The sequence below is a fragment of the Harpia harpyja genome, chromosome 1 (genome assembly GCF_026419915.1).
Source record: "Harpia harpyja isolate bHarHar1 chromosome 1, bHarHar1 primary haplotype, whole genome shotgun sequence".
Lineage (NCBI taxonomy): Eukaryota > Metazoa > Chordata > Aves > Accipitriformes > Accipitridae > Harpia > Harpia harpyja.
Window position 1 is genome coordinate 87,101,269 of NC_068940.1, and position 24,928 is coordinate 87,126,196.

A 24,928-nucleotide genomic window follows, 5' to 3' on the forward strand; every position below is an offset into this window, starting at 1 on the left:
TAATGAAACATTAACTACTGGTAAACCTCCATGAAAACCACCTTTTCCAAAATTCACAATAATAGTTCCCATCTATTTTATTTATGTTTGCATTTCATAAAGTAGCCTATTTCCCCTCCCAGAGAAACCCTGTTCCTACGCTTGCCGCACTAGGTAAGCAACTCATGTGGGGAAAGATAGAACAGACAGCAGTAAGAGTGAACATACTTGTCATTCATGCCCTGACCTGCTGTAAATACAAAAGCAAATGGAGACTTAAAAACGATACTACCCTTCCCCCAACCATGACTTACTTTCTGCAACCTGTGGCTCTTTCCCAGCAGAAGCTGGCAGATTTTATTGCTGCCATAGCAACCCTGCCGTCAGCCCCGTTGGCTTGGCAACATTGCAGCAGTAAGAAACACACTTCACGTCTGAACTGTTCTTAGACTCGCAGAGATATTTTTTCAGGTTGCATTCCTAAATGCTTATTTACTGTTTGATTTAATAAATTTTGCAATAAAAAATCCTATACAGTCCTTATTTGCCAGTGAAATCAGATCATCTTCCCTGGAATCTTGCAAAGAATTAATATCCATTCCTTGCAACGTCACAGCAGATGGATCAAATCTCTGCAGCAGCTTCAGCTGATCAAGCGACAATCCAGCTCCCCTCATGCCTTCTCCTCCAATGTGAGGTTCCTTTTTGAGTAACAAAGAAAAGCAAATTATTGCATCAATCAAGTTCTTATGTGCCCTAAATGTATTCTGCTGAGTATATGCAGAGCTGCCTAACTGTTAACGTGGACAAGCTAGGTTTCTATCGTTCACACCAGGGGAGGATTTAGAAGTAATGTGGCCCTTCTTTTCTTGCCCTCACCTGGCCAATATGTATACAAGCCTATATACAAAGTCCAAAGTACTTTGAGGAGGTGGTGGTGCACCTAATCCACTTTAGCCTAGTGGTTTAGAGCACTTATTGAGGACAGGTACACAGCTCTAAATCAATTCATTACTCAAAGGACTGAAACATCGAAAGCTGTTATCACCAGACAATAAGAAGGTCTAAAGGTTTTTTTACGTTGCCACTTTCAAATGATGCAGTGCTTCTGTGTACTGACTAATAGCTGTGAGTTAAGTCAAAAAATAGCAATTCCTTAGCCAGTTACTAATATACTCAGTAACAGCAGTAGAAATACCTGGATTCTTCATATTAAAAACTCCAACCGGAAAGACTGAAAGCCCCAGTCCAGGATATGTTACTGCCTGAAAAGGCATCATTTTGGAAGATGATGCAGCAGAAAAATCTGAGCTTCAGATTTTCTGTGTCATGTAATTAGACTAACAGGTAGATGGTACTACTGTTACATGTGTATGTATATGAGGCAGAGAAAGAAGGGAACAGCTTATGTATCTGAATTCAGGAGACATTTGGCATCAAACTCCTGGAGAGGAGAAGGGCTTAAAATCACAGCCCTTTTCTCAGCATTTCGTGTGAGTAGCCTTGACTGCTTTCTATTTAATACACTGATTCCTGGAAAAAAAAAAAATTCTTAGCTGGATTGTTCTTTCAGTTCATTCAGTAAGCAGATAGAACAAAATGTGCAAAAGCTGACATTGCAATATCAAAAATAGATCTCCTTTGTAAATCTAGTCTAGCGTAGTCTATAATGCAGCCTACAGCAGAGAATTTTTTGAGCCATCACACTTTGCTAATACATGAGCTCACCCAGTCATCACATGATGTGACTTAGTTGCTTAACCACGTACTGTGTGCTGTAAAGCTGGGCAGCCAAGAGGTTGCAGCCTGATTCTTCTCTTCCTTTCTTTCCCTCAGCAGGATTTCAGTGCTTTCCAGATAAGAGACAAAAATGAGGTGTCCATTGCAAATTGAGAAAAAATAACATACCAAGGGAGACAGGGGTACCAACTTGATGTAATAGAAGGATGGAAAGGTAAAACTCTAGGGAAAACAATATTACACAGGGTCAAGCGACTTGCTCAAAGACAGACCAATTTTTTCCTCTACCTTTTCCTTTTTCCTTTCAGTTAAGTTACTGCATTTAAGCTGATACACAGTATCTCCTGTGTAAACCCCTAAGAGGAAGTAAGTCTGCACAGACAAAGGATCAGCTGCTATGCAGTAACCTCCACCTACGAGATCAACGCCTATGGCTCCATCTCCTGTTTTTTCCTTATCCAATATGATTCCAGGATCTCTTGCCAAACTGAGAAGGTGGGAGACAGTGGACTGGGTATATAAGAAGGTGTCCACTGAGAGACTAAAGAATATGGGAAATACATAAAGGAACATGAGGTAAGTCAACCCTAGACTCCAGTTTCCTGTTGATTGGAAAAGATCACCTTAGTTTACACTACTGCGGAACTGGTTATAAGATACTATAAACTATCTGTGGGTAAACAACTTAGTGGCATCTCATTTAAAATATACTATACACAAAATCTTAATTTTTACAGATATGGCATTTGTGTGTGAAAACGAGCGCGTTATTCAAGACTGATTACTGGTGAGAGAAAGTCGATTAAACCAGAATTAATCTTGCATTTGAGTTAATAGGGCTTGTGTTTTGCTTTGTCATTCTATTGAGGACAATTTTTGTGCTGTTGGTAAAATGTATAATCTCAGTTGAAACAGGTGGAACTGAAAAATTCCTAGTAAATGGATGGTGAGAAAGCAGGCAGAAGAACGTTGACATACAAATCTTTCAAGAAAAGCTTCAGTTCTGTTAAATCTTTATCAGCCTTCATATAATTTCTTGTTGTACACCTATGTATATATTTTTTTAATTTCAGCTAAAAGATGCATCTAAACCTCTTACGGCAGATAAAAGTCATGACAGAATGTGTAACTAAGCTAAACAGGTATCAGAGTTAGACTCTTCCTCAAAGCCATGATGATAAACAACTAACCCACCCAACTCATCTCATCAACAAAGAGGAATAGAGACGCATACAGTCTGATGATAAACTCTCTCAAGGTAGAATAAAGGTAACAGATATTTTTGAAATGTATGCAGTATAGATAGATACTAGAATTTTTTATCTCCCTATAGATTACCTCCTCCCAGACATCTTAATGGTAGACACTGACTCCAGAAAAGACAAGGTATATTCTTGGGACACTGAGCCTGAAATAAATTTGTTCTCTCATTCCTTTACATAACGCAAAAATAGCTCCCATACATATAAAATCCTCCTTCCTCAAAACACAACATTCTTTCCATTCATGTCCCATCCTTTACACAAGTCTTCACTACTTTAGTGGCATTAATAAAAAAATTTTCACCTCTCCTGTGAATGTGCAAAAAAAGAGAATAAAATATATGCATTAAGAACAACTGCAAGAGAAATTTTAACCTGTCTGAACTATCTTTTGTCCCTGTTGTGTTTTAAATGACTGCTGTACAAATCAAAACAACCACAGTACACAGTGGGAAACTACTTAACGATCCCTAAATGAAGCTCAATTAAACATAAAAATAGATTTAAAAGAGCCTTAGAAATTCTTGTGTTATTTCTATCCACAGCAGTTAAAATTGTCTGCAGTGAAAAAGAGATTTCTTGATAGTAAATATAATGTGTAAATTTACAGTGCTAAAACAAGCTCACTGGATTGTGTGAATTACCCTGAAAATACTATTACCTGTGGCTGAAGCTGGAGGCATGGAAAAGTTTTCAGAGCCCAAGCAACTTGCTCCTCATTTTCAGAGAGTGTAATCGTACATGTACTATATACTAAAACACCTCCTGGCTTCAGCAGTTTCACTGCCTGCAGGGAGAAATAAACAATAGTTCAGCTTATTTTTAAATGCAAAAACTTTCATATTAAGCAACATTAACCAAGAAACCATTAAGCTGTAATATTAAAACTTAGCACTTAAGTCTTTCTAAGATAGCCATTAGGATAATGCCTAATTCTCAGGGAATACAGTAAAGGTTCCCATGGATTAGAAATATTCTTCTTTCCAAATCATCATTATAGCTCATGCAGTTTATTAATGCCATTGAGATGATTCACCTTGTAAGATTTGTTATTTGTACAGCTCTGCATATCCCAGACAGAATAGTTCTGTTTTCATCACCTGCTGCCAACCACAGATAGATACACAATATTTTTTTCAGTGATACCAGATGTCAACTGTTTCCACATATTTGGCCTGGAAGCTATAGCTATGCTGCTTTTCAAGCTGTGGTTCACTTTGAATACATATAATTCAGATTTAAACAAGTTTCATGAAATCTTGCATTTTAGCATCAACCTAAGCATACTCCTACTAGCATGAAAAGTTGTAATATGGCCTCCTGGCTTTGTACTCCATCTCATATCCCATACAGTACCTCACAGCACCACTGCATGGGAGTTCTATGCGGTGAACTTACAAGAGTCTGTGCTGCTGCAGAGAAAAGACTTTAACCTGCTCTGTAACTTAGACCCTTGCGATTATTATAAATTACAACTGATGAAACTGAAGGAATAGAAAAAACACATACAAAGGTTTTTATTTACTATGGCTTACATATACCTTTCCCATGCTCCAATGAATTGACTTCACCTAGCAACAAATACAGTGGAGCTGAGAGGTTAACTGAATCCTAATACTACCTTCTTAACTGCTGAAAAGATAGAGAAAATGAGGCACCATTTTTCACTGTGAAGTTCTATGCTGCAAAAGCATTTATGTTCAATTTATCTTATCTACGCAATGATTAATACGTACCACAGTGAAAAGCTTGCGCTGTAGTGGCTGATAAGAAGTCACCTCCTTTAATGTCAAGGAATAAGCCATATTTGGTCTCTGTCCCATCCCACTACATGGAGCATCAAGAAGAATTCTATCAAATGACTCTGGTAAGAATGGAGGTCCTTCTGTAAAAAGCAGTTAGTAATGTAAAATGTGGCTGTTGCTTTCCTTCACCATAGATAAGGACAAGCTATTACTGCTTCCTTGACATAAAACATTTACGTTCTACAGATAGTGTCTGCAAAAGTAATATCAGCTAGAGACAAGTCTCAGCACTGCTGGTGGTAGATTTAATCTCCCAGAAAACTAAAGAGTTTTAGTTCTGTAGGCTCAAATAATACATGATCCCTTCAGGCAATAACATTTTTTTAACTTTAATTTAATAATTTGAAAGTAAAATGTAAAAGTAATCAAACATAAATGTTGAAATATGATTGGTCAGAGGTGTGGGTACAGAGTTGCACATATAGGCTTTAATAAACCAGTCAGCCCATAACTGAACCAAGTGTGCAAATCTTTACTGAGAAGCCTGTAGTTAACCGTTATGACTGCCTTAAATAATAATAATTGGAATGTCTATATAACTATTTCTTGCGATGCATATATATCTGTAGAAAATAAAGCACTTCATAGTAACATGAAATACTACAAGCTCTAATGTGTGACACGCTGTCTCCACAGCAGAACAATTCAGTAGACAAGGATTGTGAAGACAAGAACAATTTCTGAATATTACCTGGATAGATAAAGGAATATGTAACTTCTATATGCAGAACCTATCCTTTCATCTGAATTCCATTGGCTCAACAGCCCAAAAGTTTCTATCGCCTTAGTGCTAGAGCGACTCTTCAGCTCAGCATTACCAAGACAAAAGTGGCTCCATACGTGTATCTGTGGGTAACCAATGAGGAAGAGAGCTATATATATGCTTTACCTCCTTTTCCCCTTCTGTTCCTCAAATATTCAAGTTAGGTCACAAGTGAAAACAAGTGAGTGACTTCATACTACTGCTACCTAGCTTGTTACAGCACTACAAAATGAGTCTATCTATCTGATTTATCTACCTCTGATCCATTACTACAGTGTTCAAAATATGTCATTTCTTACTTGCAGAGATGTACAGAAAAGCCTTTATGATCTCTCAGTATTACAGCTAGCTCTTGTTCATCTGTGTAAGTGCTACATACGACCTCCAATATTTTATGTTCATATAAAGACTATTAAGAAAGTACCTTTATTCCTCCAAAGCAGGAATAACTAACTGCAAGGCATAGGGACAAGGAAGGTGAATTATGCAACCTGATTCCTACTTACGCTAACCAGTGACTGGGATAGAATAGAGTGAGAAAGAACAGCATACTTTGCACAACAAACTAAAAATAATCAAGACAGCAGATACCGTTTAAATCATTCCATCATGGGAACAGAACCAGTATCATAAATACAGCACTTCAGAAAAGCAAATGAAATGAACTTAAAATAATACACTGTGCTTCTATAGAACTTTCCCCTGAACAGCTGAACAAACATCAATGAACTAAACCTTGCAGCACTCCTGGGAGTTAGGTATTAATAACCCCATTTTACAGATGAGGATTCTGAGGCAGAAAAGCCAAACAATTCTGCAAAAAAAATTTTTTTCTCAGACTAAGTCAAACAGTTCAGAGTATGGGGTTAAACGTTATCATGGAAGAAGCCTTAAGGCTTCAGTCTTTGATATTTTCTGGGAAAGGTATGCATTTCCTTTGAGCATATTAGGTTGTGATAAGGACAGATAGTTTGATAGTATTTGCTTCACAGAGAAGCTGATTATCACAAAAGAAGAGAAAATAAGAGCATTCACAGTGCTGAAGCAACTGAGGTATCTGCCAAGATTTCAAGGACTTGTAGACCTGTGGCAGGTTTAGTACTGTTAGTTCAAACCTGATTACTGTTTTCATCTAAAAGCTACTACTAACCCAAGTTGTTTACTTTACCTTGTTCATCCTCTCTCTTCTCAGCTGAAAGTGCCTTTGTTCCATCATAGCAAAAGGCCTTAATGCAATTCAGCTGTAGCAATTCAGCATTCTGCTTAATTTTTTTGACCTTGTTAGCTATCTTGTCCATGGCTATTATTTCACCCTGAAAAAAATAGGAAGTTTTTATCAAAAGCATAGGGATTAAATGGACGTGCAGTTCCTGATTTCTTCCCACCGCCATGAGCAGCGCAATGAATGAGGCTTAGTTTTCGCTGCAGAATTTTGTTGTTATTAAATCCACACTCCAGTAGTCCTTGTTCACCAATATTTTCCATGAAACCTGCATTAGGCTAGATACTAGTCTGAAGCTGTGTGCATTCTGACTGGCACTAGCTGCTTGGCACAGTCACTCCCTAACGGACCCTATAGTGTCTGACTTCTGGCAAGTGGTTTTTTTGTTAGTTTCTTTTTGTTTGTTTTGAACTGTTTTACTGGGCACTAAGTTAGGTAAAAATGTAACCATTTGAAAGAGGGTAGAAGTCTCAAATACATGGTAAAATAGGTCAACAGGTTTTAAATTTGCATGGAGATGGTAGGAAACATGATCACATACAGCTCAGTCCTGAGGAGATGAGGCCCACAGCAACACCTCTGGCTTGCTCAGACTCATAACATACTGTTATACTTGCAGTAGTTGTCACTCAAGTTACTTTAGGAAATACTGTAAATACTATAATAAATTTAGACGTGGGGGGAGGTGAATCACAATTACATATTATTCCTTTTATGTGTGAATAAGATTTCTCTATTCCTCTCCTAAGATAAATCAAAACGGTCACACACCACTATCTGCTAGATGAAATCTCTAAACACAAAGGAAAGTAAACAATAGCATCAGTAAAATCCAGAACAGTAATACTATCTTCAAAAAAACCCCAAAGACCAAAAACCTGTAATAGACTTGCTATAGCAAATAGAGCCTGCTGAGAAAATGTGACAACTTTTTCCTACTTGGTGATGGCTCTCTAAAGGCTTATGGAAGGGTAACATGACTAATATAGACTGTAAAAAAAAAACAAACCAAACTTCAGTAAAAATAAACTATTGACTATATGTCATGTTAGCCAATATGTAGGCCTAGGACTGAGAAGTAGAAAAGGATTTATGTTGTGTCAGAGGTGTCCAGCCTTCAACTACTGTGAGCCAAATCACCTCTTATAGGAGCGCTCAATGACCACATGCCACTGCTTCTCCCCTATCACCATTCAACCTATTACGCATGCACACTAACAACTGATTGTGCTTGAAAGTTAGGTCGGTTGCTGAAACAGTGGATTTGCTGCACATATGCTGTACTTGAATATAAAGAGATAAGTCCTCTCCTGAGAGACTCTCAGAAAAAAGAACAAGCTGGAAGACAACAGTTCTTCCCCACTAGCCCATGCCAGCCACTGCCAGAAAAACTTCCTTAAAGACATCTGGAAAAAACAGTGGTCTGGACTGGGATCCAGAATAAACTCTGAAGCTTTAACTATTCCCAGTTCCTACTAAAAGCTCTTAACAATACTGAGTAATTTTACATTTCGATTATCTCATCTAAAAACAATATAATAATTTTTACAATTAAATCACAAAAAATATAAGATTGATTCAGATATTCTAAATGTTAATGATTTAATATACTGTCTATGGAAATTTAGTATGGAAAATCTGTGAATGGAACTTAAGAACCAAAAAGCAGTGCAAATTTTTTCCCTACCTTAAATTAAAATTATATACTTAGAAAAGGAAAACCAATTCAGATAAATTTCAACATCTGTATTCTTAATCTTTACCACTTCAGCTGGAGTGGTATCAAAATATCTAAAATGATTAAGGGCAAAAAAACAGTTATGCAAAGTTATACAAAATGTACATACACAGATCGAAAAAGTACAGATGTAAATGAATCCATGACAGAAATATGTGCTTTTACAGACCTCCTTTATTTATCACACCAAAATTCTTTACTGGAAGCTTTATAAATCTATCTAATAAATGTCTAATGACTGTCTAATGCATGTTTGCAAACTTTCCATACTGAAGGAAGAAACACTTCAATAAGCAAACTGTCACAGAACTGAATACATCTTTTCTAAATACATTCAAATCGTTACCCACTGTACCTTCCCATTAATGCACAGACAACCACTGAAGTATTGCATAACGAAAGTGCAGTTTCTAAATGATCTGATATATTCTAATAACCCTATTCCAATGAAAATAATAACGCCTTACAAAATTTTTAGAAGCGACATTACACATTTTTCCCCTCTCTGCTAGAAAAGAGCAACCTGCATTTCTCTTTCATTTTACATATAGCAATTTAATATATGCAAATTGTTATTCCTATATCCACATTCTTTTTGGCTTGTGTGTTATTTTCCTTTGTCTTTCTCTAAATATTTTTTTTTGTTTCTTCTCATAATGTTACTTATGAGATACTTTTGGTGTTGTGACCTTCTACCTTAGAATGACAAATGCAGACTAGAAATTCAGTCTAAGATCATATTTGTACCGCATAATTGATAATTTTTACTGAGAAGGAATTTAACTGGATTAGGAACTTCTTAATATGTTTTTGTACAGAGTTGTGCATTCTTTTGGCACACAGTCGTAACCTCTGCTTTCCATGTATTCTCAGTTCCTACATAACTTTACCTTGCATGTTATGGATTCTTCCATTACAAATACATCAATAACATTCAAAAAGTGAAATCGAACACATTTCAACAGGTCAATTTGCAGCAAATAAGGTTTTAAATGTGATGGTGACTATTTGATAAAGATAGTCTGTGCCCATTTTAATAACTCTGATGTGTGGCAAAACATATTGGTAAGCAGAACGTTCAAATATTAATTGTTTGCTGTTGTAAATTATCTGTGCATTCTGACAGCTAAGTGAAGTGAGCTGTGCAAATGAACAGTGGCCAGGCTTTCTTCACTGAGACAGAAAATGCCCAATGACTACTCTTACCTGGTCATGCATTAATGTTGCAAGATGGGTTGTTTTCCCTCCAGGTGCAGCACACATATCCAAAATTCTCTCTCCTGGCTGAGGGTTTAAAATATGGCTCACAACCACAGAAGGCAAGTTCTATCATAAAAACAAATATGGGAGAATTCAAACCTTATGTTCTGTATTAAGGAATGACAAACTCATTGAAACAAAAATTCATTCAGCAGTGAAGATACCTATGATATGGCTGTCAGTTCCTTAACAGAAAATGAACTGTTGGGATTATATAAAAGAGACAGTATAGGTCAAAAGTCTCCAGTGGCTCCTTTTTTATTTAAAGCTGTATATAGAGTATCTATGACTGAAGTTTAAGTGTTTATGACTACGGAGACTACAGTGCTAAAAGTCAAAATAAAATAAGCTGATACTATTACAGACACAGAGCAGCTCTGTGTATTACAAGTATTTTATATCGACCTGTTTATTGGAACATTTACTATATGAACATACTGGTGTAGTATAGTAATGAACAGTAAGATCAATAGGCAGGAGTTTAAACTTGCTGAATTAAGGTACCAAGAAGCTGAACTGTGCTATTGTATAAATAGAACAGATGCACTGAAGAAAAATAATATGCAATAATTGTGCACTGTATTGCATCTTACACAACATGGAAATATCCTGAAAGATTCTCTTCTAATTTGGTTCAACACAAAGGTATAAAAACCTTTTAAAGTTGTCCTTACTACATGTTGTCTTTGGATAGCACAGTCTCAAGTTCCATGCCACAGTGTTCAAAAAAAATGAATAATTCATCTCACACATGGCAAATTCAAGTCAAAAAAGCCAGGCTCAAAGGGTTGTGATCAGCATCACAAAGTCCAGCTGGAGGCCAGTCAATAGTGGAGTACCCCATGGGTGGACACTGGCACCAGCGTTGTCTAACCTCTTCCTTAGGGACCTGGATAATGGAACAGAGTGCACCCTAAACAAGTTCACAGGGGATACAAAACTGGAAAGAGTGGTTGATAAACTGAAAGGTTGTGCTGCCATTCAGAGGGACCTGAACAGGCTGGAGAAATGGAGAAACAGAAACCTCATGAAGCTTAACAAACAGAAATGCTAACTCCTGCACCTGGTGCACCCCATGCACCAATACAGGCTGGGGCTGACTGGCTGGAAGGCAGCTTTGCAGAGAAGGCCGTGGGGATCCTGGTGGACAAGAAGTTGAATATGATCTAAATTCTCATGTGCAACAGTCTCTTAAATAACCTGTCTCTCTAACAATTCTGTTCCTTTAAAGCAAGTACTCTAATAAGCTGAATCAGGGAAGAAAAGGCCTCTCCTTTACTGCAGGCCATGAGACAATATATTGCTTGATAAACTATGGTTTGCCCACACCGGAAGACAGCACTGATGCTGATTTAAAAATATTAAGATCAATTACAAACAGATTATATGCATAAAAATAACTCATCTGCTGGACTGACTCTTCTGACAAAAGAAATAGTGACTAAGACAATTCAATGTAATAAAGGATTTAACTTACTATCTGAGTGATAGTTATATGAATCAAATGAGATAACTTAGAATTTCAGAGAATATCTTTGAACAAGGGTTTGTTTGAGGTAAAATTTACATTCGCTTTAGAGATTAAAATAACTTTTTTTTTGAAGGCTGAACAGCTTGATTTTGTTTTAAACTCTGCTTCTAAATTGTCATATTTATATAAAAAAAATACAGTACCATTGTTAGCACACTAGTTGTATTAGATATCTGAGGTGTTCACCTTATCTTTTTGTGTCATCAAACTGAAATCAAGAATTTTACCTGATCTAAGAAAACTAGAAAGTTCCATGATTTCATTATCCTATGTTTCAACATATCACAGGTGGCCACTTGTCATGTCTGCCTATTGCTTTTAATTAGTTTTATTGTGGAGGAAAAGGAGTATAGGTATCACAGAAATTAAAGACGCAAAAGGAAAAGCTAGCTTGAAATAAGTTCTTAAATTTTACAATAAAAACTACACAAAAATTTGTCATTCTTTGGAAGCTCTGCAGTTTTATGGTAAGAGGCAGTGAAAGCTGTGCTACGGTAAGATTTGTCATGGTTATTTTGTTCAGGTGGATCTTTTTCATTAGGGCTAAAAAGATACGGGTTTTCTCTTCAACTTAAAGTCAACCTACTATTTGGAGACTTTCCTGATTATCTACAGAAGGATGTACCCTGAAAGAGGCTCATATTTCAGAGTTCATAGGCATATTCCAAAAACTAAAAGTTCTATGCAGACTATCTATGCAAAAAGAATTTCTAAGTTTTTAAGTGAATATCTTTTAAGTTACTTTGAAGTCCCTTATCATATCTCAGATGCACTATGATTAAACCACCTACATGTAGATACCAACTTCATTCTAAACACTTTGTTTTCTTTAAATCCAAAGAGTGAATTAGGTGCCATAATACACAATGAATAGATAAAGTATTAATGTGTGCTTAGAGGATATTCATTATTCTGCAAATAGTACAGACTTATTTTTGTAACAAACATACCTGCAAAAACAAATGACTAGGGAGCACATTGTCAAACGAAGGACTAAGGTAGACTGGCTCTATCATTCTTATGCCCATCCCACTGAAAAACATGAAAAAAAAAATTTCAACTACTCAGATTTATAATTTTTAACAGTGTTCAATTAAAATCATTATGTTTACAAATGGAAACTTGAAACAATAACCTTACAAAAATGAAAGCACTTACAAATCAACTAAGAAAAAATATTTTTACAATTTTGTAATCTGATATTCTTTAAAAGTACATCATTAAGTTGGGTAAACCATAACAAAAAATGTACTACATTATAAATTGGAACTATCTGTAAAAATTGCATAAAGAAAATTTACCTTTTTTGTATACAAGACAAACTGAGATCTAATGCAAGCCTTGATAATGTAAGGAAATGCTTAAAACCAGATTTAAATATGTTAATTTCAATCCATAACTGCTTTTGGCTAGCCATGTACACACTAGGGCACTGGCATATGATTTCCTACTTTGATCTTCCTCCATTTTTCTAGACTGTCTGAGATTTCAGTCAAATAACTAAAGAAATTCTATTTCAAAAGCCTCACAGGAACATTGATTTGCCTACAAAGCGAAGGTTTGAACTTAGAAGCATCCTAAAAGTTTTAAATATGAAGTTCTGACACAGATTTCATTAATACAAATGTACAAAGAAATGGACAATAAAAAGAAAAACAAGAAAAAACAATACTGAGCCTGAATACAATAGATTACTGAAGATAACAAGAATGAGTATTATTTTGCATATGCACTGCACAGTCCAACAAGAAGAAGGAAGGATATGAGAAAGCAAACTTGCAGACACGAGACTTAATGCTGCATACTGCCATTCCATGTCATCAACTCAACAGGTATATCCTACCAATACTTCTACTATATTTAAGCTCTAATAAATCAGAAATCCTCTGACAATGTAATATTTTTGACTAGACCTTTTGTAGTTTGTTCTTGGGATGTAAAGTCTTGGTCATTAATTTGATGTTCATGCTCTCCTACACTGCTTTTTATATGTGTTTTAGATGACAGAAGAGGAACCATATGCTTTGGCAACAAAATAGAAAAGCAAGTAATCTTGAAATAGATAACTACCTTGGCAAATACTATTAATTTCTTTAAGATATCTGACCTTATGTTCTGTCCCCTGCCCCACCAAAAAAAGCCCCTACAAATATTTTTAGGAGATGGAGAAATCGACAAGGCTGCACTTCTGTTCCATCCAGATAGGAAAGTGGTACAGAAAAATTTACCAAAATGCAGTTTTGCCACAGTGAGAATGTTTGTCACTTCTGTTTGTTCTATATTATTGAAGTCATATGCTAAACAAAAATTCTGAAGAGGCTCCCATTTATTTCCTCCTACCACTCAAGTAAACTGGTATCTGGATACCACTATGAAACTAAATGTTGAGTCTGCTAATACTTACTGTAGTACTTTAATCATAATTGCCATCACACTGCTGCTACCTTAGCTGTGAAGTTACAGAAGACAGAAGGAGGCACAATTCTATTATATTCCCAGAAACTAACACTTCCCAAAAAATACTGGAAATCCCAACATGCAACAGAGGTCTCAGTCAAAGCTATCTTGTGGTTTCACATAGGGTAGAGAACATTTCAAAACGTCTTCCCATCTTCTCTCATCCCTTTGCAAAGTTGTAGGTATAGATTGCAGTTACTATGGACTTACTTCAATGGGCCACTTGAACTAAAGATTTCACTGCGACTCAGTTCTGAAATCCCATTTCCAAGGAAAACTTTGACTCCTTCAAATTCTTTGGCTCCTCTTTTACATTTCCCTTCAATATCTGAATACACTGAGACCAGATCACCAGCTTTCATAACTGCGCAAAGAAGAACAGAAATGTTGAGATTAATGTTATACTTGACAAGACAGTAGTGACCAAATAATTTAGGATTTTCAGTAGAATACTTACTTGAACTCCTATATCATAGCAAAACTTAAACTTTCTTAATGTAATCAGAGAAGATTAACTGATATTAGGCTTGAAAGTGTACATGGCGAACGATGGCTATCAAATGACTAGAGCTATTGAGAGACAAAAGGTTACAAATCAGACAGCGTGTCTTGTTTTTTAAAAGGCTAGACAAATCCTCACTTTATTTATTTTATCACCACATGGTCACACGTAAGTTTTAAGCACACTCTTCAGGATTCAGTCCTCTGTGTGTGCTCCAAGCATGCAAATACATCAAATGACACTGGTTCACACTTACTGTACAAAGACAGCAATACTAAATTTGTCTAATGACCTCTCAATAGCTAGGTAGAACTATTGCTACTTTTTCACTAACTATTCCTTTGACACAAGTGATGATATATTCTTGTTGAAACAAGTTTTCTGGTGTGGCTCTCCTCCCCCAAAGGCAATTGCTGTTCTCGGTAATTCTCTAAAAGAGCTTTACATCTCCAATTAAAACCCTCCAGATCAGTAAAGTATGTAAATACACACCAAACTCTAGAAGTGTAGTCTTAGGGACTTAAAAACTTTCTGAGCTAGAACAAAAATGGATGGAAAAGGAGGATGGTTTAGGTGATTTTGCAGAATAGTGAGCAAGCTCTATGCACTGACTGGCTGAAAAATATGCTTAAAAATAAAGGCCTACGCTGACAGCAATAAACAATTTTCCAAAATTACATTTCTGAGGTGTCTGACTGGCTGGAGCAACTGGCAGATATGACAAGTAAGACTAATGACAGTTCAGCTTCCCAAGAATTCTTTGAATTGTATTTAGAAATCTTTTTTCCCATTTTCAAGTGGCCTTCTGAATATGCACAAATGCCCTGGGATTCTTAAATGGTAATATTTGTTCGGTAGCCACTAAACGTTTCTTTTTTTGGATAGCTTCTTTTTACACAATGTGACACAAAACATTATGTGATAGCCTACTGTTATTGTCTGCTTAAACTTCACTGAACAAAAACTTGCAGCAATTTAACTCTTCCATCAAGCATATTTGCCAATGATTTTTTGCAGTATTCAAACATAAGGGATTTTATTTCACTCTCTGCTGACAATTGTCCTTTCAAAATGCATTAGTACTGTGTACAGGTCTCAAGCTTTTTGTAGCTTATACTGGCATTCCATAAACATAAAGCTTAGAGTTTGATTAGATAAATTAAACTCAAAGCCCACTGATAATTAGTTTACCCTCATTTAGGTTGCAAGTTCAGTGATTAAATGTGTGTTTTTGCTGTACTCTTTTTTTCCCTAGTTAGGCCATCTGTGCTTAATACAGCCTTATTATATTTGGCCTCAAGTGGGTAGCATGCCCTTTTATTTTATTTTACTATCTGCAATTCCCCTGAAGTATTCCTAAAGTTTTATAGTATCTTTTATTTTCTTTGAATTGATATTGCACACATAATTACATGCAGCAATTATGATAAATCACTAGTTGACTCAAAGAGGGATTTGAATATTTATGAGGTTGTCTAAATAAGCAGTTTCAACAACTGCTATGGCAATATACTTATTTCATTATCAAATCCTAGATTGAAAAACATTCCTGTTCAGTGAATTGGACTTAAACACATGCTTAAAACTTCTTGAAGGTTTTTTCCTGAAAGGCAATGAAGTTAAGTGTCTAGATAAATGCTTTCCTGACTCACTTTTTTTAATAATAAGAACCATGATGATTAGTAGATCTGAGGTGATTCATCCAAAATTATACTGGTTTCACATAAAGTTAATTTGGCCTTTAAATAAAAAATAAATAGGCTGCTGAACACTAAGCAAGTATATATAGATTTTTTTATCTTGTCTCACAAGCATTGAAAGAAAAATTTTCATTTCTTAAGAATCTGACATTAACATTGAAGATTTTTCTCATCAATAGAAAAAAAACTTTTTACTAGATCTCTCATGTACAAACAATATCAAATGAATTGCCAATGGATTAAAATAAAAGAAAATCCGTTTTTTTAGATCTGTAACTTAGAATCTGACAGGATCATGAAGGCAAGTGCCTTTGTGATTGAATGAAGAAATAACACATCTGGAAATAGTATCTATTAAATAATCACATACATCCAGTTACCATCCAGATGTATCTGTTGTGGCATTCCTTTTATTCTTTTTTTGTGTGTGTATGTGACAAGACTGGAAAGTGGCAAACTTCTGTGAGTTTATTCTACTGAACATCCATATTAAAAGTTACAGTATTCAGTAGTAAATAAACTCTTAAAAAGCCAGGTTTTACTTTGAACATGCTCTTTAAAAAGATTTTCAAATGAAAACAAGAAACTGAAATCCTTGAGAACTAATACTTCATCTAGGAATTACAAATGGAAAAAGGAACTTAAAACAGGCCAGGTGAGAAATAATTACATACAATTTATCACAAGTATAATGCAAAAATAGTGGAAATCTCAAAACAAAGCCAGAAAAACTTTAAAAAGCATATTTACCATAAATTACAACTATAAGCTTAATTTCAGCTGTGAATAGGAAAAAAAAAATTAATGTCACTATTTATTGGAAACTGTCATCAAAGGGTGGCATTTTTTCCGTCCTCTTTACAACTTAACTGGGTGTATTTAGAGAACTCTTACATCTTGAGGTAGATATGATTCCAGGGACATAAACATGTGCTCCTCGAAGTACTGCATACCCACAGTGGGCTCCAACAATGACTTCAGATGAATGTTTGTTTAAATCTCGCCTAAAAATACAAAATGTAGCTCAGTTTTTTTTAAAAAAAAAAAAGTATACTGAAAAAAACCAAATACCCCCCAGGTGAAGTCTAGTTCATAAATACTGTTTTTGTCACAATGTAATAGAAAAAATAGTTAACTATCATGTATTACATTTAAAAGATTTCTTTTAGTCCCAGAGGAATCTTGAAAAGAATGAAGAAGGAAACCAGTCCTCAAAATAAAGCAGGTTGTGACACATTCTGCCACTATTATGAACCTGACAGAGGAATACAAATAAATTATACTGGGATGGAGAAATAATCCTCTATCCCTTTCTAGGCCAGATGATTGTAAAGTGATTTTTTGTGTTTAACAATTGCCAAGTACTTCTATAATAAATGTATAACCAGGTGCAAGGAACTTTGCCAGTAAGAATTGTGAAGATGACAGTTATTTGAACTTATTAAAGTGTAAACATATTTTAATACAAAACCAACAGAAAGTTCAGAAAAAGGTGCTACAAAAGAGGATTAAATGAATGAATGAGGAATAAATAAAAGCATTAAATGCTATTTTAGAGTGCGCAGCATTTACAAACTAGCACTACTTGTTACCAATCTCTACCTAATCATGATATAAACTGAATCTGAAGTATGTTAGTCTTCATTATGAACAAGATACTTTAAATAAAATGTCCATCAGTGAATTCAATAAAACAATGAAGAAACTCTGTAGGGGCAGACACAGAGGCAACATGAGAAATATCCAAACATAGCTTAAGAATGAAGAATGAATAGTCATTTTGTAGGGGATAAAATTGACTTAGGAATCCTCTCAGCATTATTGATCCAGTCTCCCTAAGTCTTGCTCTGGACTTGGTTCCAGTGGAAGAAACCCCTGCCTGTATTTAGCTATAGTTCTATATTCCACCTCAAAAGTTTAGTTCTTCTGTCTGCCACCTACCTGGCTTTCCAGAGAGGATGTATTTATGTTACATTTTCCCTATAAGAAGTTCATCTCATAAATAAGGAGAGAACTCTTATGTTTTCTTACATCTTTTAAGGACTAAAACTCTAACCTGGTTAGGATATGGACTGTCCACTAAGTCTCAATATAAATGAAGTTGTGCTTCATTTATAGTGAGTTAGTTATCATAACTGTTTAACAAGAAGTCTATAAGTAAAATATGTGTTATGACATTTTAAGGCTAAAGACTAAAAATTTCAAACCTGGGTCCAATGACAGGAATTAATAAGACGTCCTGGAGTTTCGGGTGCTCAAGAACTGGAACACACAGTCCTTTAAATTGCTGTTTCATTAAAAAACATAATTATTAAGCAATACTAAAAAACCTAGTATTTAAGTACTTAATTAGACTGAAAACTATTTTTCCATTCATAATTTATAGCCGTAGAGTACAAAAACCAAATGTAATGAAAACGGTTAAGACAGGTTGGGAAATAGTGTGTAAGGAGACACTCCATATTAAAGATACTGGTGTAAAAGACTAATTAATTTAATAAATTGAGAAATACCAAAGCTGCAAAGGGATTCACTGAGAACTGACTTCAGGGAGTGGGACAGTGTTCTGACACTCACAACCTTACCACTGGTTTTTGCTTTCTTCTGGAAGAAGGTTGTGTCAAGTTGTCATCAGATCACAGTAACACCACCAGAGAAGCTTGGGTCTAATCTGTGTTATCTTTTTGATGTTATTAATTATAAACCACTGTTTAGCTCTACTTATGTATTGCCTGTCTTACTTAATATGCCAGGTTGGTAATACTTTTTATCTTTCTTTTCAGCTTAACTTTGATTGGGTACTGAGAGCTGAGTTGTGCATATAGTTGAAAAAAATGACAGCTTGCCATATTAAAACTGTTCCTGGACTTTAAAAAGATGCTGTCTTCTCGCCTGAGCCTTCTAAAATATAACCTTAAAACATGCAAAACCATAAATTAGTTTGCATCTGATAAATAAGTATTTTCTCTTAAGAAAGAAAACAATCCATGAGCATAATTTTGTTAAAAATGTAGTTTCATTTTCTAATATAACCTCAATTCAAAATACAAAAATTTTATGAAAAGCCAGTCTTAATTCAGGTTTCAGCAAAGCATTTTCCCTTGAAGTAAAATATCATACTGCAATACCCATTTCCAGATTTCTACAATCAAGCTAAAATTAGCATAACTCATTACCATTCCAGCCAGCAGAATACTGTCAACTGCCTCTGCATCACAGAAATGTCTTGACTCCTGTCATGCAATAGTTCCCTGCACACCCACTAGCATTAATAATCTACTTAAAGAAGAACTGGATCTTTTTAGACAGAGTGAAAACCTAGGGTAGAGTTTCAAAATAATCTACTTCTTAAACATAATGGCTAACATATTATCAGATAAAGAAATGTTTAATTAAGGTAAGTAAAAATCCAGAAAATCATATAAAGATTAAAAACAGGTTAAAAAAAGAAAATACAGCAGCTGCAGGGCATCACTCTGGATCTAGTTTCTAAAACATACAGATTTTCTCACTTTCTTAAACAGTTTGTGCAATAAGACATACAGCCATTCTCCTTTAATTTTAAATGAAAGTGTTCTAAACATGCTGAACACGGCATACTGAACTACAGTTTTTACCCCTTTCTACCATCTTCTCTAGACTTATGATGCCTTTACAGTATTTACTACAGTAGGACCCCAATCCTATCTAAGGTCTGGATCTGCCATATGAAAAAGAGTTAGCTGTCTTTTTCCCTCTCCTATTGCCTTTCTCGGACGTGTTAGATGAGGAATACTGCTAGACAATTTTCATTTAACATTTAATGCTGACAGGAAATCAATATGATTGCATAATGTTAATACTAGTGGACATGTATTAAGTTAAGGAATAGTTTCCAATAATGAAAAGCTCTCATAATCAGGCAAAAGATGAAATATCCCGTTATTTTTGCTGTAACAAAGAAATTGCACAAACCTTCTGGATCTCTTCAAACAGCAATTTTTTCACATGTTTCACTGAGGCCAAGTGGGTATTAATTCTAACAGTTGTGAAACCTGGTGGATGAGATAGATGACTTAACAGAGATTGATATTTACTCTCCGCCTCCTGTGTACCTAAAGCAGTGATAAGCTGAAAGTGAAAGAAGAGATTTTATATTAAAGAGATTCACACAGCAGCCTCTTGCTCAGTGCAAAAAAAGCACTGAATAAACATTTTGTAGAAATGAAGGAATATGGTTGTGTGGTGTGCAATAGTGAGGAATGTCTATGTCTGGAGGCCTAATTCCAGTGAAAACCTCATAAATTTCTTGAAAAGGACTTGTTGGAAAAACAAGTTGCATTAGCAAGATCATTGTAAGCAGGCTGCAGCAAGTACCAAAAGTAACTGCTAGCGAGGTCTGTGATACTGTACAAAGAACAGTCCTAAGGAGATGGAGGAGTAGATTCAAAACTATGAATTAATAACTCTTATAGTGATATACAAAACCATCATTTTTGTGTCCTTTGACATTAGGAAATCATAGATTGTCTATAGTATTTTTGGTTCTACGCTGGGGTAAAGGAGTATTTCTTGTCAATATTATGTGGTTAATAAGTGGTTAATTTTCTCTGTGATCATTCTTCAGTAGGATCCAAAACTGAAGTCTCAGATTTATGCTAACTTTAGTTTAAGTATTTTTATGTTACTTTGAGCCAACAGGCATAAAGAATAATTTTACATTTTAAATAGAACTATATATAAAAAATCTGTGTCTAATGTGAAGACAATACCTTACTGTAAGGTATTAAAGTCACATAAAGTATTAAATCAAAGGACTATTAACAGTGTCCAATTAGTGAATATTTGTTGATGATTAGTAGCATCTATTTCACATACCTCATTATTTCTGAACACTTTGGTGAGATACTCTTCAACTTCATGTTGGAAAGAGATTTTGGGGAAAAAAGACATCTTCCTTTAGTTTTTAAAATCTGCTGGTAAAGAACTGAAATAAGCAAAATATTTTCTTAGTGTTTTTTATCATATTATGTAAGTTTATAAATGTAACATAAGGATGTACCACAAACTAAGCTGCAGTTTCTGATTCTTCTGTTTTAATAATGCAATTTTACTGTGCTCAAAATTCCAATTAGTGCTCAAGATATGACTGTAACACTACTGTTAATTACATTTCAGAACATGTTCATTAACATGTTTAGCATTTCCAGTGAGGCTACTGGTATCCTTGCTGTCACATCCTTCCCAGCCATACCTTCAAAGGCTACTGTATCAGTTTGAAATGTGAAGAAAGTGTCACCACCTCTAAATCCTGTCCCGTTAAAGTTCCCCTACCTATCCTTGGGGAGAACTTGCTGTTTAGTCCTAGAATTCACTCACAAAGGCTCCTCACAGAATTTAGCTTTGACTCTTCTAAGTCACATCTTTGAAATTATTCTATTACATCATCACATCTGTTCATTTTTAGAGATAATCTTCTAATTTTTCCCTGTCAGATTTCTTTTTCTCAAGCTTAACTTCTTAGGTTTCCTCCATAGTTCAAATTATCCAAACTTCATAACGGGGGAACATGTGCATGACTGTGGACAATGATTTTTATTTTTTCCATATATACTTACAAATTAAAGAAGGACTATAAGTAACAGTTTTCTCTTGAGTCTGTGTTTAATTCACAGTAGGAATAATGAAGCATTAATGCAACAGAAGCTCTGCTGATCCTTACTGAAAATCTTCAAACTGTCTGGTGAAATATCGCACGGTTAAAAGGTACAGGAAATTTCCAGATGTTGCTTTAATTCCTTCTGCAAAGCATAAAGTCCCTATTGTAGCTCAGCCCTGATGCAGCTTTTATTCTTTGTAATTATTCTCTGTTTACTTTTCTCTGTAGGTAATAAAATACAGTTATCTTCCCAAATTGTATGTGCCCACCTCTATATTGCCTGTATTTTGAAAGATCATATACACTTCAGTCTGAAATGAGACTTTCTAAAAAATTAAGTTTGTTTACACCAACTTAAATAGAGGAAAAGTGAGAACACTCCCCCATCAGTGAGGTTTATTCCATCCATAACAAGGAAATTTGAATACTGAAGTACTACATTTTCACTGTATTAAACATACTTGGAGGAAATACCTCAGAAAGTTTGGTACTTGTTCTATTTGAGTAAGAGGCTATTTGTCACTTTTATCATACAAAATCCCTCAAAAATATCTTTTTTTGATATTTCAGATTCAGTTGAAGTTGTAATGCTAGAAGAATGTTATGGTTTTTAGATTTAACTTTCAAGCCCAGACAAAGGCAGCTTTCAGTTTCATGGGTAGGAGTTTCAAAGCCTTATTCCCAACATTACCAGCCTTTGAAAAAAAGAAACTGTAATAGAATTAATGAACTTCTTTTTAGAATCTAACAAAAGGCCCGGAAGAATTTACCTTGATATTTCTAGTATATCTAATAGTACTAAATAGTTCATATTGCAACCAAAATTACCAAAGTTCAGTTTTAACATTTCAGACTATGTGACACATCATGCCTCTGAGCTGTTGTCCTAGGATGCCTACATTACGGGGGGGGAGGGGAGAATAATCACCAAAACCCCCCTATATGGCTCACATTTGGAAAGTTTTTTCTTCAGAAGCATAATAAACTAATCCCATACTTATGAATTTTTTAAAGAATTGGAATCCTGAAAAGAATCAAGCAGGCATTTGAAAACTTTATGAGCCCTACAAGTCACTTCAGTATTAACATTATGAATGTATCTTTTTAGGACATTAAATGGGTATTTTATGACAACAGCAGAATCCCACAGAATGATTGAGGTGATCTCACAATTATAGTTACTTCTTCATGGAAAATCAACCACTGATCTGACAACATGTTGGCAACAGGACTTGTTTCTTCCTTATTTTTAAAATGTGACTGAATGCTACCATGAAACATGAGCCAGTAGGTGGTCAAAACCAAAACCTCTCTTGGTCAAAAACACTGCATACAAAGGACAGAACTGCAATAAAGTTCCCTAAATGTGTTATTAAAGGGAAGCTAGTCCCATGATACAAAATAACAAGACAACTATGTCAACAGTGCAGAATGTCTATGGTTAGAAATTTCATACTAAAATAAAAAAGTTATAATGTGCTAGAAACCACTATCCTTCTAAACAGGATGTCAAGTTTATTACAATGCCTGCAATATAATGAGGGCCAACAGAAAAACAAGAATAAAAACAAGGAGATTTCACTTCTCCCTGTGTAGACAGAGTAGACGTCATGCAGAAGCAAGATGCCAAATCTGTGCTTTTAACCACAGTTAATGAACGTTTTAGGAAGTCAAGGAACACATAACAGGAGAAGTTAAGACTTGACCCTGACTAGTTCATAGGGCCTGGTATGAAACGTTACTGCAGAAGAGCTGCTCTGTCACAGAGCAACTGTAAGGCATGTGGGCTCAACACATGCATTCAAATGACAAATACAAGAAACCCACTATCATTGTGCTTAGTTCAGGGAAAGGAACAACACACAAATGAAAAGCAATTCCTTGGTTAAAAACAGCAGTCAAAAGAATAAAACCATTGTAAGCAGCCTGGAAATTTTAAAACCACACAACTGGAGGTTCAGAGCACACCCACACAACCTGCAGCTTCAGCTCTGTGTGTATGTCCTTTCAGTGCTCATTAATCTCAGAAAAGATACAATGTAGCTTAGAAAGGTTCAGGGAAAGGTGATGACCTATAGATCGGGAATGGCTGTCAAATAAGTAAAGACTAAACCGTTTTCAATCTTCCAGGCTGGGGAACATAGTTGAGGGGAGCAGGATAAAAGCTTATAAATTCAGATGTGGCAGGAAGAAAGGCTGATGAGGAAGACTGTCCAGTGCCTCTTCAAACACAAGAGTTAGACTTCAAACAGAACTAGCAGGAGGCAGGTTCGAAACTAAAGAGAGGTATTTTTTTCCACAGACCTGCTGTGCAGTACACCTTGCCCCAGGAAAGGTTTGACGGACTTCAGAAGAGAGCCCTTGAGGGAGCATCAACCCTTGTTCACCACCTCCTTACGGACTTCCCTGTGCCTCCGTCGGGAGCTGCTGGGGGGGGGGGGGGGGGAAAGAGGGGGTCGCGACGCCGGACCACGGCTTTGATCTAAGCACGCACGTAAGCACTGTGAGCTGTCACACGTAGCCAGCACCCAGAGATGCCGAGCAAGATTTAATTTTCAACCCTCCTCTCCCCACCCCGTCCCACACGAGGAAAAAGCCAGTCGGCTCGTTGCTGTGGGGAACGGAATTGGGGGTTCCCTCCTTTACTCCCCCACCCGCCCCGTCGTTCACAACATCAAGTGCGTGGGGGGGATAGGGGGTGGGCACAGCTCTTCGCAGCCTCCCTGAGGCCCTGCGCGGCACCTCAAGCCAGGCCCAGGGGCACCCGGGAGGCGGCGCGCCTGAGCGGGACGCTCCGCCACCGCCCCCCTAGCCCCCGCGGACGCCGCAGGAAACACAGGCCTGCCCCGACCACGGGAAGCCACGGGAAGGGCGGAGCACGCAGGGGCCGGGCCGGGCCGCGTTCCACACTGCCCCGGCGGTGCGCAGACCCCAGACACGCCGCCATGTCCCCACCTACCGCCGCGAGCCAGGCCGGTCCCTCCTCCTCCGGGGCAGCGGCAGGAAGTCCCGCCTCTGCGGCCCCCGGGGATTGGTCGTAGCCGACGGGGCGGTGCCGGCTCGGCTGTTACTATGGGAGCCAGACACGCCGCAGCGCTCTGCCGCCGGGCGGCAACGGGAGGCCCCCCCCGGGCACGGGAAGGGCGGCCGCGGGGCCGACCCGGGCCCTAGTCACCCCTGTTGCCGCTTTACGGGCGGCCGCAGGAGTTTCCTCCGCGGGCAGAGCCCGCAGCGCTGGGTGGGGGGTGTCGCAACGTCCTTCTCCCTCTCTGGGGTTTCGAGGTCTGTGTCTCGGAAGGGCCGCCCGCATGGCTGCCGGCAGCTGCCCGCG

General features: G+C 36.8%; 1 protein-coding gene across 9 annotated transcripts; it reads right to left on the minus strand.

The window, feature by feature from the left end:
* Positions 1-78: 78 nt before the first annotated feature.
* NSUN6 (NOP2/Sun RNA methyltransferase 6) lies at positions 79-24,587 on the minus strand. 9 transcript variants are annotated; one of them, XM_052803875.1, is made up of 13 exons: positions 23,902-24,029; positions 21,557-21,678; positions 20,817-20,925; positions 19,914-20,069; positions 18,167-18,246; positions 16,854-16,963; positions 13,968-14,121; positions 12,251-12,332; positions 9,716-9,835; positions 6,718-6,862; positions 4,718-4,866; positions 3,643-3,768; positions 79-680 (listed from the first exon to the last, which is right to left on the minus strand). In XM_052803875.1, the coding sequence occupies exons 3-13, from the start codon at positions 20,889-20,891 to the stop codon at positions 468-470; spliced, it is 1,410 nt and encodes a 469-aa protein (XP_052659835.1). In that variant the 5' UTR covers positions 20,892-20,925; positions 21,557-21,678; positions 23,902-24,029; the 3' UTR covers positions 79-467. The 9 variants fall into 9 exon arrangements, 8 of the variants coding, with proteins under 8 accessions (XP_052659835.1, XP_052659852.1, XP_052659868.1 ...); XR_008237535.1 differs by adding an exon at positions 1,708-1,828 and having other exon boundaries at positions 547-680; positions 21,557-24,021; XM_052803892.1 differs by lacking the exons at positions 21,557-21,678; positions 23,902-24,029 and adding an exon at positions 24,557-24,587.
* Between the last annotated feature and the right edge of the window lie 341 nt (positions 24,588-24,928).

Excerpts from the sequence above, each read along its gene's own strand:
- NSUN6 (XM_052803892.1), bottom strand. The coding sequence starts at position 20,891 with ATGTCTTTTTTCCCCAAAATCTCTTTCCAACATGAAGTTGAAGAGTAT. Across the intron at positions 16,964-18,166 it reads ATTCCTGTCATTGGACCCAG|GCGAGATTTAAACAAACATT; the intron begins GTTTGAAATTTT and ends TTGTATTTTTAG. Across the intron at positions 4,867-6,717 it reads GAAGAGAGAGGATGAACAAG|AAGGACCTCCATTCTTACCA; the intron begins GTAAAGTAAACA and ends TGCTTTTTACAG.